Source organism: Bos indicus, chromosome 13, assembly GCF_029378745.1.
Source record: "Bos indicus isolate NIAB-ARS_2022 breed Sahiwal x Tharparkar chromosome 13, NIAB-ARS_B.indTharparkar_mat_pri_1.0, whole genome shotgun sequence".
NCBI lineage: Eukaryota > Metazoa > Chordata > Mammalia > Artiodactyla > Bovidae > Bos > Bos indicus.
In genome coordinates, this window is record NC_091772.1 from 51,966,903 (window position 1) to 51,988,866 (window position 21,964).

Below are 21,964 nucleotides of genomic sequence, written 5' to 3' on the forward strand. Positions count from 1 at the left end.
GCCTGTTATACAGAATGAAACGGGCAGTGAGAGTGCCGAACCTGTGGCCTGGGTTCGATCCCTGGTCAGGGAACTAAGATCCCAACAGCTGCATGTCACGGTCAAAAAAAGAAAGAAAAGAAATCCTTATAAGGCCAACTGTGGTAGATTAAAATTCTGGCCATACATTAAAATGTGTATATTATCATATGTGAAACAAATCACCAGTCCAGATTTGATGCATGATACAGGATGCTCGGGGCTGGTGCACTGGAATGACCCAGAGGGATGGTTTGGGGAGGGAGGTGGGAGGGGGGTTCAGGATGGGGAACACATGTACACCTGTGGTGGATTCATGTCAGTGTATGGCAGAACCAATACAATATTGTAATTAGCCACCAATTAAAATAAATAAATTTATATTAAAAATTCTGGGCATAGCAAAAGCAGCCCTTCCCATCAGGACTTAAGTTGAATCTACTTTTCACCCTTTGAATCTTGGCTCAGGCATTGTGACTTGGCTTTGGCCAATGGGTCCTCAAGAAGCATGAAACAAGCCAAGGCTTGAAAAGCATTTTACACTTTGGGGCTTGCCCTCTCTTGCTTCTGGGAGTTAAGAACCACCATCTGAAGAGGCTGTTGGAGGATGAAAGACCATGTAGATAGAGAGCCCCAGCCATCCATTCCTACCATCTAGACCAAGACCACTGTTGGGCCTGTGAGTGAGACCATCTTAAAGAGTCATCACCCCCCCTAAGCTATACCCAGGCTGAAACAACTGCCCATTCAACCTATAGAATCATGAGAAATAATAAATCATCCTTATTTTAAGCCACTTAGTTTTGGGGTGATATACTATGTTGCAACTTGTGTAGGAAAATAGGTACTTTCATATACTTTTTTCCCCCATACTGTTGATAGGAATGTAAAATGATTTAATCTCTTTGGAGTCAAATATGGCCATTCCATTGCTAGAATTTTATTATACAGTCATATTTTTAGAAATGTGCAAAGATATATATGTCTATATAGGAGTATTTGTTTCAGGCTGAATTTTTATTTTTTATTTATATATTTTTTTAAAGTTGTGAGTTTAAATTTTATTCAGGGTCTTAACTGAGGACTATAGTCCAGGACACAGGTCTGAGGAATTCAGGCAGAATTATTAATTCTGAACTGTAGAGCCCACTCCAGCATGTTTAGTTGGGGAGGAATTTACTAATGGACAAAATAGCTTGAAAAGCCCCTGGGAGGGTCAGACTGTATTGATGAGGCATCCAGGTGGAACACTCAAACTTCAGTAGCGCTGCCCCAGTGAGATCCCCCTCGGGCTGTCTGAGGCTATCTCAGTCACTTCTTCCACCAGAAAATGGAGTCTGCTTCCAATACATCCCCTCATTCACTGTGTTCTTTGCCACTTGGAGTCTCATTGGTAAAACTTAGGTCATATGCTTATACCAGATGGCAGGAATGGCCAGAAAAGCAGTTTTCTGCCATTTATTTGAAGGACAGGCTTCCTCAGTCCAAGTCTGGGAAAAGTGTTTAGAAGGTATGGGCAGTCTGAAATATAATAGATGTGCTCTACGGTGTTCAAGACAATAATGTTAATAATATCAAATGGAAATAACCCAAATGCTCATTAGTAAGTGACTGGTTCAATTTGAGGATATTCATATAATGGAAGCAGGTGGCACAGTGGTAAAGAATCTGCCTACCAGTGCAGGAGACACAAGAGATGCAGATTTGATCCCTGAGTTGGGAAGATGCCCTGGAGAAAGAAATGGCAACCCACTCCAGTATTCTTGCCTGGAAAATCCCATGGACAGAGAAGCCTGACAGGGTATAGCCCATGGGGTCACAAAAATTCAGACACAACTTAGTGAATGAGCATGTGTAATGGAATACTATGCAGGCATTTTTTTAAATTAGGTAGATTTTATGTACTGATATGGAAAATGCCCATAATACTTTGTGAAGTGAGAAAAGAAAATTACCAAAACAATATGTATTCTTTAAATGTCTATATGACTAAACATAGAAAATATCTGGAACAATACATCCCAAACTGTGAATAGTGGTTTCTTCTGGGAAATGGTTAGTTCCTTGGGGGCAGATGTTAGATGATGTGTAAAACATTTGATATTTTATAGTACCATGTATATTGCTTCTTTTAATATAACAGCTTTATTGAAATGTAATACACATATCATAAAATTCACTGTTTTAAAATGTCCCTTCCAGTCACTTCCCATTTCTTTTTTTTCCCAATCCCTGGCAACTAGTCTACTTTCTGTTTCTGTGGATATGCTTATTCTGGATATGTTTGTATATGTTGCCTTTTGTGCCTGGCTTCTTTCAAGGTTCATCCATGCTGTGGCATGTGTCAGTGTTTCATTCCTTTTTATGGACAAATACGCCATTGTATAGATATATCACATCTTTTTTATCCACTCATCAGTTGATGGACATTAGAGTTTTTTACATTTGGCTATCATAAATATACTGCTATGAATGTTTATGTTTAAGTTTTAATATGGTCATATGTTTTTCTGTTCTCCTGGGTAGAATTGTTGGGTCATATACTAACTATTTAACTTTTGGAGGAACTACAAACTGTTATCCAAAGCCATTGCACCATTTGCATCCTCACCAGCAATATATGAGGGTTCCCATTTCTCCACGTCTGTCTTCAGTGATATTACAGTTTTAGGGGCTTTCCTAGTGGTCCAGTTAAGAATCTGCCTTGTAATGCAAAAGAAAGAGGAGGAAAAAAATATATTACAGTTTAGGAAGGAGGATGATATGTATAGAAGGAAAGGAATTGAGCTGTCATTTGTTTTCTGCTGTTTTTTAGACACTGTGATGCTTTACCTCTTTCAGTCCTCAAAATCCCTTTAAGTATTTTGGGAGGCATTTAAGGTAAGCATCATTACCATGTTTTACCATGAGGAAGCTGATGCTCAGAAAAGTTAAATAATTTCCCGAATGCCACATCCATGGCATGTACACAGTCAGTCGTGATATGGGGTGGGAAGTACTATAATAAAAAATCCATGTAATTTTACAAGAATTGTTAAAAACAGTGATATCTCAATGAGAAGTTGCATAAATGTGCAAGTCCGTGTGTTGAGTATTTTCTTTGCAGCTCTTTAAAGTGAGTAACTTAATGACCCTCTAACCTGTCAGAGGTTTAAAATACAAGCTTCCAACCTGTAACTGGATAAGATGCATGGAGAGGGAGCATTGCTTAACTTCGTCTCAGATGCTACTGGTATGAATTGCTGTGCACTGCTGCAGGAAAGCAAGCAGGACACTGAGAATGGCTTTTAAGGCATATACTGTAAAGTCACAGGAACATCATCGAAAAACCTACAAATAATAAATGCTGGAGAAGATGTGGAGAAAAGGGAACCCTCTTACACTGTTGGTGGGAATGTAAATTGACACAGCCACAATGGAGAACAGTTTGGAAATTTCTTTTAAAAACTAGGGATAAAACCTACCATGTCATCCAGCAATCCCACTACTGGGCATATACCCTGAGAAAGCCATTCTAAAAAACATGTACCCCAGTGTTCATTGCAGTACTGTTTATAGAAGGCAGGTCATGGAAGCAATCTAGCTGTTCATTGATAGATGAATGGATAAAGCCGTTGTGGTACATATATACAATGGAATACTATTCAGCCATAAAAAGGAATGAATTTGAGTCAGTTCCTAGTGAAGTGAATGAACCCAGAGCCTGTTATACAGAGTTAAGTAAGTCAGAAAGAGGCAAATGTCGTACATTAACGCCTATATTGGAAACCTAGAAAAATGGTCTTGATGAACCTGTTTGTAGGACAGCAGTAGAGACAAAGACATGAAGAACAGACTTGTGGACACAGTGAGGGAGGCAGAGAGGGAGGTGAATTGAGAGAGTAGCACTGAAGCATATGTAAAATAGATAGCCAGTGAGAATTTGCTGCATGACACAGGAAGCTCAAGCCAGTGCTCTGTGACAGCCTAGAGGGGTGGGATGGGGTGGGAGGTGGGAAGGAGTTTCAAGAGGGAGGGGTCATATATATACCAATGGCTGATTCATGTTGATGCATGGTAGGAACCAACACAACATTGTAACAGTTATTCTCCAATTATAAATAAATTTAAAAAGTTACAGACACTTACTTGAGGGGATAGACATTTTCTAAGAATGCATTTGTGGACTTTCCTGGTGGTCCAGTGGTTAAGAATCTGCCAGTGCAGAGGACATGGATTCAATCCCTGGTCTGGAAAGTTTCCACATGCTGTGGGGCAACTAAGCCTGAGCACTGCAGCTACTGAAGCCCAAGTGCCCTATAGCCCGTGCTGTGCAACAAGAGAAGCCACTGCAATGAGAAGCCAGCACACTGCAACTAGAGAGTAGCCTCTACTCACCACAACTAAAGAAAGCCTGTGCATAGCAATGAAGACCCAGCACAGCCAAAAATAAATACTTTTTTTAAAGAATACATTTGCTCTGCAGCTGACCCTTCAGTGGACTATGAGTACAGTGAAGTCAGTGAGCTCTGTTCTTGGGAGACTCAAGTGAGGATCTCTCTCTCTTTGTTCTGGGGCTCCTAACCTTATTCAGAGCACATCGGGGTTCCTCTGTGGAATTCTTTAGAAACTGTGAAGGAATCAGGCAGGTGAACTAGATCCACAGCCCAAAGTTATACTTACCCAAGTGGCTCACTCATCCACGAAATTTGGTTCCAAATGGTGTGTGTCTGAGCATTGTCAAAAATCAAATTAAAAAATGAAGATTTGCCACCACCAAGGAAATTGCAAGAGAAGAACTCCCCTAAGTGTTTTGAACAGCATTGATACCTGCCAACTAGACAAGCAACAATTCAGAGGGTGACTTCAGCAAACATCTTACTTGCAGGGGTAGACAGCACAGGAGCTTTGTGGTGTTAAACAAACCTGGGCCCCTGTGTAAACCCTCCCATTTCCTAGCTGCAGGTAGGACCTTCGGAGAAGGCAATGGCACCCCACTCCAGTACTTCTGCCTGGAAAATCCCATAGATGGAGGAGCCTGGTAGGCTGTAGTCCATGGGGTCGCTAGAGTCGGACACGACTAAGCGACTTCACTTTCACTTTTCACTTTCATGCATTGGAGAAGGAAATGGCAACCCACTCCAGTGTTCTTGCTTGGAGAATCCCAGGGACGGGGAAGCCTGGTGGGCTGCCGTCTATGGGGTTGCACAGAGTCAGACACGACTGACGTGACTTAGCAGCAGCAGCAGCAGGTAGGACCTTGGGCCAAGTGCTTAGCTTGCTTAGCCACCATGAACCCACTGTTTGCAGCTTTTAAGTACCCAAGGCACAGGGTGGATGTGAGAATAAAATTGTATGTGTGAACTGCTTGCCCAGTGCCCAGTCAAAGCCTTTGATCAAAGATAGCTCTTTTCATTAGTATTGGCTTTCTTCACCAAGAAGAGCACTGTGGTGTTTTAGAAGTTTTAAAACACTAAGAATATTGAGTTTTTCTCTGGAGCTTACTACAGAGCTACAGTTGTTAACTCATACTTTGAATTAGTCTATTAGTCTATCCTCAATCTATTCAGTCAGTCTCCTACATTTCATTCACCATTCGAGCTTAGAATAAGGTTAAAGGGTGCGGGGTCTTCTGTGGTGGTCCGGTGGTTAAGAATCCTCCTTGTAATGTAATGTAATCCTCCTTGTAATGCAGGTTTGACCCCTGACCCATGAACTAAGATCCCACATGTTGTGGGGCATCTAAGCCTGTGTGCCACAGCTAGAGAGTCTGCATGCCATAATGAAAGATCCCGCTTGACACAACTAACACCAGACACAGCCAAATAAATAAACAAATGCTTTTTAAAAAAGATGAAAGGGGAACCTGGATTTAGTTGTGCACATAACAGGAAATATGGCAACTTTGTTGTTGAAGGCCCTTGGCAGAATTAGGCAAGTGTAATTTTTCTCATTTTCCCTTGAAAGTTTCCCTGTACTAACAGGACAGTATCTCTCCAGGGTAAAAGAAAAAGACCAATCTCTCTTTCTCCATTTCCTATAGTCTTGGTAGTTGAACAGGGATCTCCTGTTCAACATTCCACCAAGAGTTGGCCATGTTGGGACTTTTTTAGGGTTTCTGGCTTAGGGAACTCTGGTTCAAAACTATGAATACCTTTTGTATAACCATGGCTATCCTTAATGTTCAGTGTTACCTGCCAGTTGCCCCACTGAGTAAGCCATTTTATATGTTAGTGATAGTCAAAATTTTGCGAGAAATCAGTGAAAATTGAGATTAATTGTTTTAAATATTTGTTTTCTCTCCGTAGATTCCTGTTTCCTAAATTTCTTGACCAGTGTTCGCAAGGTAAGCAATGTGCTCTACATCCTGCTTGCATGCCTTTCAAAGTCTGTTTAGATGCAACAGACTTTTCTTCATGTTCCCACCTACCATTCTGAAATCTAAAACAAAACTGATCCAGGGAGAACTGGGGCATTTTTTGCTGTTATCTTATTTGAGAGGTGGATTTCTTCTAAGAGTTTGTCTCAATGATAATAAATTGCCATGTCAACACCTCTTTTGAGCTGCGCTTAACTCTGCCCTCCATTCCAACTAATGTCAGTTGACTGAATAAGTATTCCTAGCCTGCGAATCAGCAAGATTTTGATGCATTTCTCCTGTCCCATGAGTGCAGAGTATGGCCCAGTAGAACCTTCTCCTTTAACCCTCTGCTGCATACACTGAGATTTTCCACATCTGCTTATATATAGAAAAATCCACCTATCTTTAGGTTGTACTCAACCTTGCATTGTCGTACCATCTTGCAGTCTGGAAGCAGCACTTTTTAGTCAGATTAGCTTTAGTGGCTGGAAACCCAGAGTAAATTCTAAATTTCCTACAGTAGTGATAAAATGCTTATTGTTGTCAGAAGACCTGGGGTCTGGGCTTCCTGAAGCAGCCCAGCAAGTAGAAATCAGATGGAAGAAAATAACTCAGTGTCCCCAGCACAGTTCTGCCCTGCTGATCCCATTGCCAGTCTACAGGGAATGGGGACCACAGAGCATTAGCAGAGCTGTTGTCTTGGGAAAGAGCTGAGCTGGAGGCTGTGCAGAGCAGGAGACTGGGTCACTGGAGAGAAGAATTTACGTGTTTGGCTGCTGCACTGAGGAGTCTCAAGTCCAGCTTTTTAGAGGCCCTTGTTGCTTTTTAGGCACTGCTCCCTAGAAGCAGAGTTGAATGGAGGTTAGCTGGGTCTATCCACAGTGTCCACCCAAGGTAGATCAAAGAGATTTTTGAGGGGCTGGGTCAATAGGATGTGGGAACAGGCTGGATGGAGGACATTGAAACAAGACATATCTGGAATGACTTCTAGGTTTCTAGCTTGGGAGATTGGGAAAGTTGATGGTACATATCCTTGAAATAGACTACATAGGAAAAAACATAGGTCCAGGAGATAACCAAGGAGAGCTGTCTGGTCCTTTGATAAATGCTTGGAAGTCATCATCAAAGCCAAGGGTGTGGGCTATAGTCTGCCCCATGTCCACCACCTGATCACACGGTGTTTGCCACCCTAGTGCCACTTGGCTTCTTGACACTTTCTCCTTCAGTGGCCTTCTCCCTTTTTTGCATGTGGGAAAAGCGATCAGGCTGCCTTGGCAAAGAACCTTAGGGAAGTGCTCTATCTTTACCATGCATGAACCTGGGCCAATATTACAAGAGGATAGCCCTTTTAAAGCCAAGACAGGATGAGTTCTTTCTGGCATTTGGTAGGCATATTTCATTAAAAGAGCCTTCCAACTCATTGTTCAAAGGCAATGTATGTCAATTCTGTGCTTATATAAAGAAAGCTAGGGGGAATTCCCTGGTGGCCCAGTGGTTAGGACTTGGTGCTTTCACTACCACAGCCCAAATTCAATCCCTCGTCAGGGAACTTAAAAGAAAGCTAGGGATGTGATCAGATGTGGACAGGTGCCTTTGAGACCATATATGCTGTTTTCTGAAGTGCAAGGGGCTGGTTAAGTGGTAGTGCCTTAGTAAACATCTTCCCCTTACATCTGGGCACAGAGGACCCTATAGACTAATCTGACCTGGTTCACCATGAGCACTGGCCTTCTGGGAAAACAGGAGATAAGGGCAAGTATTTCTCCTCGGAGATTTAGTGCCTTTCTTAGAGGTGGAATCTGCCACCGGTAGACAAACATTTCATGTCCCCAGGGAGCATTTGCCTCCTTTGCTCCTGTTCATAAGTCAAGCTCTGATTCATTGCTTTTATAACAAGGGATTATTTTACAGTGAGAAAAGCACTGTATTGCAACCACAAAATGATGTGTATTACAGAAATCCAAGGATTAGGGAATAATCTCAGTGCTTAAACGACCAGCACAGCTCATTATAATGCTAGCTTTAAAGCAGAGAGCAGACATTTTGCTCCCATGATCTGCTTTTAGAAGTATCTATATGGTGGACGAAATGGCAACCCACTCCAGTATTCTTGCCTGGAGAATCCCAAGGATAGGGGAGCCTGGCTGGCTACAGTCCATGGGGTCGCCAAGAGTCGGGCACAACTTAGCAACTACACAGATAGAGAAGACAAACTGGTGGTTACCAAAAGAGAGACACAAGTGTGGTGGGACAAATTACGTGTATGGGATTAAGAAATTAAAAACTCCTATGTATAAACAGCAACAAGTTTATATTGTATCAGATAAAGAATTATAGCCTTTATTGTATAATAACATTCAATGGAGTATAATCTGTAAAAATACTGAATCACTGTGCTGTATACGTGAAACTAGTATAATATTGTAAATCTTCTATACTACAATTTAATAATTAAAAAATTATCAAAAAAGAAATATCTGTAGATTTTTGAGGTTTGATTTCTTCTAGGCTGCTGGAAGCCTTTAGCCAGACTGAGATGGTCAAACAGACCTCAGAGATGTTTCTCCCCTTTTGGGAATGGGCCAGGCCAGGCTGCCTGCTCACTCACAGCCCAGACTTGTGAGGCATTGGCTAAATCAGAGTATCCATTCCTTTGTACATAGCAGGAGGATGGCCCAAGCAGGATGAAACTGCCCACAATGGCCTCTTCACCTTGTGCTCCAGATAACTGCTGTACCTTGCCTTAATGATGGCATTTCCTCTTGGCAGGTAGCAGTTTGCATAGCTGGCCTAAGGAATGCTGGGGATAATCCTTTTGCTTGTTTCTCCATAAAGCAAAGCCCCTTTTCTATGTCCAATTCCTGACCTAGAATCCAAAGCCCACAGGGTTTGTCTACATGATACTAATGGGGAAACAGGACTTTGAGAAGGTGTCTGTCAGAGACTCAGACCCTAACTTTTTCTCAGGCAGGCCAAGCCTGTGCTTGTGATTCTGGTGCATGCCGCTCAGGTTGGCATGTTTGCAGTAGACTGACTCTTCAGTTTCTTTTGCCCAAGAAGATACTAAATAGAATCCAAGGGCCTTTGCAGAGATCTCTCGGCCTTTCCTGGCTCCTCACTGCAAGATACACCACAGCTATTCTTGTCTTCACCCTGGGACTTTCATGGACCCTTGCAGGAGCTGGCTCTCATAACTGCCCTCTCTGGAATGTGCTGACCCTTCTAGAACCCTACCTACTTCCCCACTGTGCCACATTCTGGGCCTGGCTGCCTAGTCTTGTCTTACTTAGTTTCCAGAGGCCCCAGCCACTTCCTGTAGCTGCACCAGGACATGGGGTTCTGGCAGTAAGCTCACCAGACTGTCCTCATTGCCTGCCCGCAGCCTCCAAAGTGACCTTTTTAATGGGAATGGGAGCACAGGCACTGCCAGTGTCACCTTTCTTAGGAGGCTTCTCTGACACTCTGACTGCAGATAGTCCATCTTAATGTTAAAGCTTATGACAAGGAAGCCATATGAGCAGCCTTTTTAAAACTGAATAAACAAAAAGTAGACATATTCTACATTTGAATTTCTAAGTCTTATGCTATTACCATATCTAAGCCATACATGAAAACCTAGGAGATAGAAGTTGTAAGTGTGGAAGAAGTTGTTAAGAAAATACGGTTTTGTATATTCGTGTATACTTGTATATGCATAGACCATCTGAGGAGACATACCCCAAATCCGCTTATTAGTGGTTGCCTCTGGGGAGAAGTAAGGTTCAGGGTGCCAGAGAAGGGAAGAAGAAACTTTATACTGAACCCTTTCATACCTTAATGAATTTTGCACCAAAATATGTATATCTAATCTTAGCTACCTTTTAAAATGGCTGTCTGATGAATGATACTTGCTCAGATTTGCAAGTGGGAAAATTTTTGGCATGTGGGTACCCACAGCTTAGTTGTTTAGGCAGCTGCCTCAGAGGTCAGGTTGCACATGCCTTTTATTATACTTAGTTCATTTATTCATCTGTTCAGCAAATCTTTATCCTATACCTTCTCTAACCCAGTCCTAAGGGATTAGGGAAGTCTTCTGGAAGGATGCTGTTTAAATTGTCTACAACCTGAAGTAGGAGTTGGTCCTTCAAAAAAGAAAGGAGGGAAAAGATAGTTCCAGACAGAAGAAACAGCAGGAAAGAAGACCTGATGGTGACTAGAGCCTTGAAGAAGTGCAGCATGCGGGTAGGTCAGACTGGCCAAAAAGTTTAGATATCAGCCTACAAGTAATTGGGATGCTGTAAATGTGTTAAGTGGGGAAATGATTTGATCAGATTTATGTTTTTGAAAGATTACTTTGACTACAGGAGAAAGAATGAATTGTAGTAAAGGAAGCCTGGAAGTGGAGAGAATGAGCACAGAGCTAGTAAAGAGCAGTGGTCTAAACTAGGCAAATGGTAGCAGGGACTGAGAGTGGAGGATGGACTATGGCGCAGGTTTGGGGAATTCAGCAGTCAGTGTGCCCTTACCAAGTGACCACTTGAATGTCAGGGGAAGCCACCGAGAAAACTCACCTTTGAATCCTCATAGGTCTCTCAAGCACTCTGCAGAGGCAGATGGGCTGTATTTGCCTAAGGCTGATTGACTTGCTGTGGAGCACTAACAGATACTTGAGAAGAGCAGGACTCATGTCTCTGAACCAAAAAGCCAATAGATTCCCAAACAGCTTGTTAAACACCCAGGAAGCAGATTCTGTACTCAGCAGTCAAGCCTTACTTCCTGACATTTACAATCTTAGACATATTGTATACCTTTTGTGTACATCATGCTAAATGCCGGGCTGGATGAATCACAAACTAGCATCAAGATTGCTGGGAAAAATATCAACAGCCTCAGCTATGAAGATGATACCATTTTAATGGCAGAAAATAAAGAGGAACTAAAGAGCCTCTGGATAAGGGTGAAAGAGGAGAATGAAAAAGCTGGCTTGAAACTCAACAGTTGAAAAAAAATCAAGATTGTGACAAATAGAAAGAGAAAAAGTGGAAAGAGTGACAGATTTTATTTTGGGGAAAAATTTTTATTTTTCAAAATCATTGTGGATGGTGACTGCAGCCATGAAATTAAAAGATGCTTACTCCTAGGAAAGAAAGCTATGACAAACCCAGATCACGTTTTAAAAAGTAGAGACATCACTCTGCCAACAAAGGTCTATATAGTCAAAGCTATGGTTTTTCCAGCAGTCATGTATGGATGTGAGAGTTGGACTATACAGAAGGCTGAATGCCAAAGAATTGATGTTTTTCTAATTGTGGTGCTGGAAAAGATCTTGACAGTCCGTTGGACTGTGAAGACATCCAACCCAGTCAGTCCTAAAGGAAATCGACCCTGAATATTCATTGGAAGGACTGATGCTGAAACTGAAGCTCCAGTACTTTGGCCACCTGCTGTGAAGAGTCAACTCAATGATGCTGGGAAAGATTGAAGGCAAGAGCAGAAAGGGACAACAGAGGATGAGATGGTTGCATGGCATCATCAATTCAATGGACATGAGTTTGAGCAAACTCTGGGAGATGGTGATGGACAGGAAAGCCTGGCATGCTGCAGTCCATGGAGTCACAAAAAGATGGATATGATTTAGCAACTGAACAATGACAACATACCCTTTGTGTATGCCTTGTCCCCATCGTAACACATGACCATTGACATGAATCTCCTAACCCCTGCTCCCTGGTTGTGAATGGAATATGGTTATGAGGTTAGAGTCAATCTTTAGAGTTTGGGAACACTTTTTAAGTATGATTGGTGAGAGGAAGTATCACTGACTTCTGCCCCAGACCAGAGGCAAAGGCCAAGGCCAGGGGTCCTGGAAGCTGCTTTCAAACTAGTGATAGCCACTCATCTAAACCATGGGCTCAGTAATCTAGGCTGGTGAGAGTCACGTGACTTAGCTTCCTGTGTGTTGCTGTGGCTAACTAAGGTCCACGTGCAGCAGCCATCCCTGTCCGTCTGAGGAATGGATCAGTCCAGTCTCCTTGATGTAGATGATGGTGCTAGTAGTAGTGTCAGGTTACATTTAATGAGTTCTTTCTTTCTGTAGCCTGTGATAAGCATTTCACTGCTAACCTGGAGGTGCATGTTCCCATCTAACAGAGGAGGATTTAGGGCTCAGAGAGAAAGTTGAGCAGCTTGCCTAATGTTACCTATGAATAATTAGTAGAACCCAGAATTCAAACTCAGATTTTCTTGACTCTAAAACTCATGCTTTCATCTTTATACTGTCTTTTTTTACAAATAAGAAGAAGATAAATAAAAATATAAATCATATTTTAAGCATTGCCCATGTTATTCAAAGGAGCTCTCCTAAGTTTAGAGAAAGGGAGACAGCAGGGTGGCATGAGGGGTGGATTGGACTGGTAAGGTATTAGAGAAGATCTTAAAGAAGAAGTAGGCTAGTGAACAAAGTACAGAGTAGTATAATATGCCACTAATCATGGGGGAAATGTATGTATACACATTTGCTTGTATAATTCAGCATATATCTGGAAGAAGACTCTGATAAATGTGGTTGTCTTCAGGAAAAGGTAGTAGGTAACTGGGGAGAAAGGGAATTTGTTTTCTCTTGTGAACTCTTCCATACATTATGACTTTTGCCCTCAGAAACTAAGTATAGCTAATTTTTAAAAAAAACCAAACACTTTATTGAAGTAAATAGTATTAGTAAGAGTCCTCTGTACTGAATCTTATTATTCAGAGTCCTAGTTACACGGTTATTTAGGAAAGCTGAAGTCTTACAACTTAGAGACATTGCTGCTGCTGCGTCGCTTCAGTCGTGTCTGACTCTGTGCGACCTCATAGACCGCAGCCCGCCAGGCTCCCCCGTCCCCGGGATTCTCCAGGCAAGAATACTGGAGTGGGTTGCCATTTCTTTCTCCAATGCATGGAAGTGAAAAATGAAAGTGAAGTCGCTCAGTTGTGTCCGACTCTTAGCGACCCCATGAACTGCAGCCTACCAGGCTCCTCCATCCATGGGATTTTCCAGGCAAGAGTACTGGAGTGGGGTGCCACTGCCTTCTCCTTAGAGACATTATGAACTAATTATTTATAAAACTAGTCTCTGTTAGTGAAAAGATTAATGATGAGCGTTAAATCTTTTTAGATACAAGACTAATTACAACATCTATGAGAATGCTATTAAAAAATAGAATATAAATGTTGAAAATCTCAAAAACCTATAAATGAACTCATATTTAATAAAATATTAGGAAGCAGTAAGAGAGAAAGAGATTATCTGTACATTTTCTCAAGTGGGAGATCAGTAAATTTTAAAGCTGTTAAATCAAGTTATAAAGAGTATTTATACTCTTTAAAGGTATAAAAATATCTACTTGGAGAAACTATAAAATTATTAATATAACCAGCCAGAATGTGATAGTGGAGAAATGGGATGAATTTAAAGGTATATGAACTTCCCTGTCTCATGAGGAAAACTCAAAAGATATTGTTTAAAGGTGACAGGATAGCTATCGTAAGAACTTAAAACAGACTAAACTTATCAGAAGGAACGCAGAAAACGATGTAGAATCATACTGGTAAAGGTTTAAAAAAATGTTTTTTATGTTGAACAGAATTCAACATAAACAAGGTGATAGAACCAAAGTACCATTAAATATTAAGTGGGATGTGCTGTGCACTCAGTCATGTCCAACTTTTTGTGACCCCATGGACCGTGGCCCACCAGGCTCCTCTCTGTCTATGGAATTCTCCAGGCAAGAATACTGGAGTGGGTTGCCATTTCCTTCTCTATAAGTGGGTTAAACACCTATCAAAAGAAAAATTATCTCAGGTTAAACCAAAAAATCAAATCTAAATTATATGATGTTGTACACAAGATCATCTAAAACTACGGATGGTGATAAAAGAATGGGCAAAGATATGACAGACGAATGCAAACAAAAAGAGGTGATGTTAATAATAGCCGAGTTGAATTTGTTATTGTTGTTCAGTTGCTAGGTCTTGTGTGACTCTTTGCTACCCGAAGGGCTGCAGCACACTAGGCACCCCTGTCCTTTACTGTCTCCTGGGGTTTGTTCAGGTTCATGTCCATTGAGTTGGTGATGCTATCTATCTCTTCCATGGCTACCCCTCCTCTAAGGGAGGCCATAATCTTAGTTTTTTGTATGTTGAAGTCTTATGCCAGCTTTTTCACTTTCTTCTTTCACGTTCATCAAGAAGTTCCTTACTTCCTCTTTGCCTTCTGCCATTAGTGTGGTATAATCTGAATATTTGAGGTTGTTGATATTTCTTCCAGGTATCTTGATTCCAGCTTGTGCTTCATCCGGCCCCTCATTTTGCATGATTTACTCTGCATATAAGTTAAATAAGCAGGGTGACAATATACAGCTGACAATATATATATACAGGTGACAATATAGCTTTTATCTTCTTCATCCACTAATGGACACTTAGGTTGTTGGTTGTTTCTATAGCTTGGCTATTGTGAATAATGCTGCAGTGAACATGGATGTGCAAATAGCTCTTCAAGATAGTGATTTCATTTCTTTCTGATATAAGCCCAGAAGTGGAATTGTTAGATCATGTGGTGTTTTTATTTTTAATTTTTTGAGGACTCTTCATCCTATTTTTCATAGTAGCTGTACCACTATAGCGTTTACATTCCCGACAACAGGGCACAAGTTTCCCTTCTCTCCACATCCTCACCAACTTTTGTTATTTCTTGTCTTTTTGAAAAACATAGCCATTCTAACAGGTGTAAGGTGCTATCTTATTGTGGCTTTTTAAAATAACAAATTAAGCATTCAACTTAAGTTTGAAAAAGAACAAGAACTTTTTTTTAAAAAATTGAAGCTGTAAAACAGTATCTAGCCTGCTAAAGAACACTATGGAAAAAAAAAAAAAAGAACACTATGGAGATTCTATTAGCAAAATCTAGACTACAAGAAATATACAAGAAGCAGTTCTTCAACAAATAAATCACAGAGAAATAAGAAGAAACTATAGATTGAAAGCAAATTATGTGATATATCAATGAAATATAATATAGGGGCTTTGGTTCCTCATTCCAAACAATTAACTCTAAGAAAATATTCTTGAGTCAGAAAAATTTTAATGTGGACTAGATATTTTATATTAAGAATTTATTGCTTAATCATTCTTTTTTTTTTTTTTTCCAAGATTTATGTATTTACTTATGGCTGTGCTGGGTCTCTGTTGCTGCCCATGGGCTTTCTCTAGTTGCATAGAGCAGGGGCTCCTCTTCATTGTGGTGGATGGGCTTCTCATTGCAGTGGCTTCTCTTGTTGTAAAGCACTGGCTCTAGGTGTGCTGGTTTAGTAGTTGCAGCAAGTGGGCTCAGTAATTGCAGCTTGCGAGCTCTGGAACACAGGCTCAGTAGTTGTGGTGCGTGGCCTTTGCTGCCCTGCAGCATGAGGATCTTCCTGGAGGAAGGATTGAACCTGTGTCCCTTGCACTGGCAGGCAGACTCTCAGCCACTGGACCACCAGGGAAGCCCCATTCATTTTTTTAAAGAGTCCTTATCTTATGGTAATACATACTGAAATATTTTGGATTCAATAATAGGACGTCTGTTATTAGCCTCAAAATCATCCCCTGGGGAAGGCAAGGAAAGCCGAAAAGGTGGGAGGGAGTATGATATAGAAGAAATACAATTAGACAAATGTTGGTAATTCTTGAAGCCAGGTGATGGGCACATGGGCATTCATTACACTATTTTTTTTCTATTTTTGTATATGTTTGAAATGCTCACATTATTGTCAATAAAAATGGTTGAATCATACAAATGCAGGTGACATTATAGCAGAAGTGGTGTGTATACAATGATCATAGCCATCTAGAATAAATACGAAGAGATATTATAATTGTGTTGGCATGCTGGGATGTGATTAAATTCTCTGATTTCCAGATTATCAGTAGTGTCATAGTGTCATGGATTTTACTTCTGTATTTTCACAGAAGTATGGGAGTGATTGTGGCCCACTCCACAGCATCTCTTTATATGGGCCACCCTTCCTTACTGTGTCACTCTGTAAATATCTTTGTTAGAACTTACCTTGTAATTGTAAGTCCATGGGTGAGCCTTCTTGACTGTGCACTCTTTAAGAATGATTAGCACCTGACATATGGTTTGTGTTGGTAAATGTCTGTGTTCTGAACTGGTGAAAGTCATTGGCAGCAGTTCTAAGGAAGTTCATGGGATACGGAAAGGGCCATTTGATGAAAAAGCTCCAGGTATCAAAGTGAAACTAAGAAGACAGAGGAGGTTAGGAAGAGGGGCAGCTGCAGAGCTGAGGCCATTCACTTCCAGAGGCTGCAGAAAGAACGGAATGATGGCTGTTGTATCAGTATTGAGGGGCAGGGGTGTCTACATGAGGGGCTGCTAAAAGGGATATCAGGCGAGGGAGCCAAGGGCTCACATTTGTGCAAATCCTCAGCCCCAGTCAGAACTCTGAAGGCTGAACTGTTTTTGATTTTATCCCCCAGGCCTGGTTAGCAATGTGGTATTCACCAGTCACACTATGGAGCAGAGGCACCCTCTCCTTGTTCAGCTGCAGAGCCTCATCCGAGCTGCTAATCCTTCTGCATCCTTCATTCTTGCAGAAAATGGGATTGTCACCAGGTAAACTTAACAGTCACTTCCCTCTGTAGGACCAACCACTTTCTCAAATACAGCATTCTGTTTGTGACCCATTGGCTCTTTCCACTGTATCTAAGACCTGAGCATTTACAGAAGCCAGGTCTTGAACAAGTGCTTTTGATGCTGTATAGAAATCACCAAGAGGATTCCCACATGTCAGTATCCTGTACTGTTTTGAGATGTTTTGTTTTTGATGCATTCTCATTCTCATTCATTAAAGGATTCAAGTCAAGACTCTCTCAGTGTTCTTTATGTTAAGATATGAGAGAAGTAGCATAAAAACATAGGGAAATTATATCTTTTAATTTGTAGAGTTGGGTTCTAGTTACAACCTAAAAATAGAAAATTAGTGACTTTTTATGTAACGATACTAAGAGTTGTATACTTTTTATATAGTTTCGACCTTTGAGCATTGCAGATATTTTACATATTCAAAAGTTAGGTCAACAAGGAGGAAAAAATACAAAAAGTGAATCTATCTGTATATCAAAGTAATAACACCCATACACACACAAAATAATTCAAGTAAGTTTTGAACATAATCCTCTGTTGGAACCCGAATTCCAAACAACATCACTGAACATTAGGGAAGGGAGATTGTAAATATGAAATGGAAAGGTAAGGAAAAACCCTGCAGATATTGGAGTTGAATAGGGAGACTCAATATAAATTCATTAGTTCAAAAAAATGTGTATTCCCTCTTTCCATTAAAAGGGACCAAAAATAATACCACAGTCGCAATTAATACCTTTACTGCTGCTGCTGCTAAGTCGCTTCAGTCGTGTCCAACTCTGTGCGACCCCATAGACGGCAGCCCACCAGGCTCCTCTGTCCTTGGGATTCTCCAGGCAAGAATACTGGAGTGGGTTGCCATTTCTTTCTCCAATGTATGAAAGTGAAAAGTGAAAGCGAAGTTGCTCAGTCATGCCCGACTCTTAGCAACCCCATGGACTGCAGCCCACCAGGCTCCTCCGTCCATGGGATTTTCCAGGCAAGAGTACTGGAGTGGGGTGCCATTACCTTTACCTCTAGATCTTAATTTCTAAGTACCAATCCCTACTAAAGGTATCTGGTCTCTTTGGAGAATTAGTTGATTGCAGTTTAGGCAGTGAAAGTACAATGTGAGCCTAGTGCATTTTATGCCAGAAAGGCAGGGAAGTATTCAACAATTAGTGGAGATATTTCAAAAGGATACGGAAGCTAGCTTAAGAAGCTCCCACTTAAGTTTGGGACAACTTGAGTTGTGGTATGAGAGAACTGTGATACTAATGGATATAGCACATGGAATAAAATGAGTCTATGGTGATATTAAAAAAATTAAAAAGGGAGGGGGACAGAACAGTAAAGCTCTTCTCTATAGAAGAATGTTAGCTAACAAATAAGAATTTATAGAACTGGAAAGACACCATTTTGTAACCTTTCATATAATAACTTGATTTAGGCAAGAATTATCAGTGGATGCTAAAAGTAGTGGATGACAGATTGTTGAGGAAAAGGATATTCACTTGACTGAAAGTATTTGTCACTCCATAGACTTATTTACTGCTTCCAAAGACCTTCTCAGTGAAGAGGTCTAATCTAGAAGACATGACATTGACCAAAATATTAAACTTAGCAAGACCACTAATGGAACCAAGTGAGTCATGTGCTTCCTTCACATGACACTGTGGGAGGAACACATCACTCGGCCATTACTCTTGCCATAAGTGTTTAACTGAATCTAATCATGAGGATCAGCCAGACAAATCCAGGTTGTGAGACACAAGACAGCTGACCGTGTGCTCTTCAAAATTGTCAATTCCTTGAGAAACAAAAAGTTGGAGGTATTTTTTCCAGATTGAAGGAAAATTAAAATTATAAATTCAATGAGCGATCCTTGATTGGACCCTGAGTGCCCTGTCCCCACTAAAGGGAGAAATTTGAAAATGGATGTATAGTATTAGATCAATAGTTTCCAACTTTAACATGCATATGAACCTCTTGGGGATCTTATTAAAATGAGGGTCCTGATTTAGTAGATCTGGAGTAGTCTAGATATCCTGCATTTCCAGCAAGCTCCCAGGAGATACCAAGGCTGCTGGTCCTCCATATTAAATTCCTTAGGTGAGAATTGGTGAGAATGGGCTTGTTTCTAGAGATGCATATTAAAGTATATAAGGGTGAAATAACAAAAAAAAGTGTATATGTATGTACTTGTATGTGTATACAGGGGTGTGGAAGGGAAGGAAAATGTGCAGGTTAAGTTTGATAGTTCTGACTAACCTGGGTTTTCTGTATGTTTTTAAAGGAATGAAGACATTGAACTGATTCTCTCAGAGAACAGTTTTTCAAGTCCTCAGATGCTACGATCTCGATATTTAATGTACCCTGGCTGGCAAGTATTATCATTGAAAAATAGCTAAGATTTCTTTGTAAACTAAATGATTTGTTTATTTACAGGAAAGTAAAAGAAAAAGTGAAAATACCAGGTGTGCTCTGGGAGGGTGACGATGGCAGCTGCAATGGCCTGAAGTCCCAGTAGCTACTGGCCTTGTTAGAATCCCAGTGATCCACATCTCGGTCTCAAATTGAGACCCTTGCTGACTTAAGGAGTCATCTTGTGAGCACTAAGCACAGCAACGTCCTTTGTTTCCTCTAGCTTCTAGTAAGAGTGAGGCAGCTGGCATGGAACCAAGGAGTTACAACCCTTCTGAGTGAAAGAGTCACTCCTGAGAATAGTCAGTCCTCTGGGGTTCCCATCTGACAGATAGGTTGCCTGCTGTTGTGGCCCAGAGGATGTTCTCTTCTCTGCAGGTGGCCTCCCAGCCTAAACCTGTCCTCCCGATTCAGGGGAGCAGAGGAGAAAAGAGAGTGTGAAGTGTACTGTCGTCATATTTCCAGCATCACTTGAGCACTTACTCTGTGCTACACATTGTTCTAAGACTTTGCTCTCCAGTAAAGCAGCCACTAGCCACATGTGACTACTTAATAAAATTAAATATATATTAATAAAAATTAGGTAAAATTTAGAATTTAGTCTTTAGTCACACAAGATCCTTTTCATGTGCTTAACTATAACTAGCAGCTACTGTGGGACAGTACACTTCCTTCATCACAGAAAGTTCTGTTCACAGTGCCACTCTGAAGAGTTCAGCCTGTGTTATCTCATTAATCCTCAAACCAGGCCCCAAAGTAGATTACATTAGTTTCTTCATTTTAGAGATAAGGTAACTGAGGCAGCCAGGAGTTAAATGTCCTGTCCAAAGTCACACAGCTAGTAGATCAAAGAGTTGGGTTTCAGATTCAGGTTGTGTGGCTTCAGAGCCTGTGCTCTTTTTTTTTTTTTTTTTAAGTGTAATAGATTTACAAAGTTACGTTAATTTCTGCTGTACAGCAGAGCCTGTACTCTTATCTGCCATGTTGTACTTGTCCCTGTATGGAAAGGATAACTAGTTTTGCTGTGTTGAAGGTTCAAGGCAAGCCAAAATTGATCCCTCATGTTGGTCTGAATCATCTCTATAATCCTTACTCATTTCTCTCAGCCATCTCTTTATTATCCTTACCCCTCAGCCATGAGTACTGTTTTTTAAAATAGTACAGTCAGTACTATTTTATTTTAAAACACAGGTCGATATGTAAAATTGAAGATTTTCATGCTTATTCTTAAAAGGAACCTCTGGTTTGAGTCACATCATAATTAAATAGTGGGTAAGTAGATCATTCCTTATGCCAAAACAAGACAGTAATATCTTAGCTTAAAAAAAAAAAAAGAGAGAGCTTCTGGGGTGAAACTTCTCTAGAGTGGCTGCAGCTGCTGACCTTTGTGCTGCCAAAACTAGGCCTCTGGGCCTAGTCCTGAGACGTCTGCCATCTCTTCTTGGTGCCTCAGGAAGTGCACGCGCTTTTCTGTGTGTGTGTGTGTGTGTGTGTGTGTGTGCGCGTGTGTGTGTGTGTGTGTGTGTGCGTGCGCGTGCGCGCGTTAGTCAGTCGTGTCCGAGTCTTTGCAACCCCTGGTGGACTGTAACCCACCAGGTTTCTCTGTCCATGGAATTCTCCAAGCAAGAACACTGGAGTGGGCTGCCATGCCCTTCTCCAAGCATTCAGATAAATTATTCTTTTATCAAGATCACCATCATCAGACTTCTGTGCATCCCTATACATAACTCCCCTCTGTCCTTGGATGAGGGCCATCACCTCAGAGTGAACAGGCTTTATTAGCTGTAGGATGTCCTCAGCTTTGTGATGTGCAGAGTCTCAGCCATTCCTCTCTCACAGCCCTCTGTTGTCATTGACCCCACACCTACCTCCCCTGGTAGAACAGCTTGTTCCTAGTCTGGAAGGAAACCTTGTACTCTTCCCTTGGCCCCTCCAAATTCTCCTAAGGATGCAACTCTGAACATGGAAGCCTGAGAAGCCCATGGTCTCCAGATAACAGTCTTCAAAAACTGTTATACCACCACCTTGCTTTTAAGAAATAGCAAAAAGTGAGCTACTTTCAACAGTATAAAATTCAAAACTGCAGTGCAATTTTGAAACAAAGAAGACTAATCAGAAAATACAGTAGACTAGAGGAAAGTGTTTGCATCAGATGTGACAAAAGGTTAATATAGTATTTGGGAGGCTTGTTTAGATTTTAAAGAACAGTTGTTGTTGTCATTGTTCAGTCACTCAGTCATGTCCAACTCTTTGTGACCCCATGGACTACAGCATGCCAGGCTTCCCTGTCCTTCACTATCTCCTGGAGCTAGATCAAACTCCTGTCCATTGAGTCAGTGATGCCATCCAACCATCTCATCCTCTGTCATCCCCTTCCTGTCCTGCCTTCAATCTTTCCCAGCATCAGGGTCTTTTCCAATGAGTTGGCTCTTCGCATCAGGTGGCCGAAGTACTGAAACTTCAGCTTCAGCATCGATCCTTATAATGAATATTCAGGATTTATTTCCTTTAGGATTGACTGATTTGATCTTTCTGTCCAA

At 41.1% G+C, this 21,964-nt stretch overlaps 1 protein-coding gene across 5 annotated transcripts in view; it reads left to right on the forward strand.

Annotated features, from left to right (window-relative positions):
* The window catches only part of DNAAF9 (dynein axonemal assembly factor 9), a 173,201-nt gene that overhangs the window by 138,208 nt on the left and 13,029 nt on the right, over positions 1-21,964 (forward strand). For all 5 annotated transcript variants that reach the window (XM_019971938.2, XM_070802139.1, XM_070802140.1 and 2 more), the window contains 3 exons: positions 6,306-6,343; positions 16,856-16,991; positions 19,297-19,383. In XM_019971938.2, the coding sequence (XP_019827497.2) occupies positions 6,306-6,343; positions 16,856-16,991; positions 19,297-19,383 (261 nt within the window). The remainder of the gene's footprint in view (positions 1-6,305; positions 6,344-16,855; positions 16,992-19,296; positions 19,384-21,964) is intronic.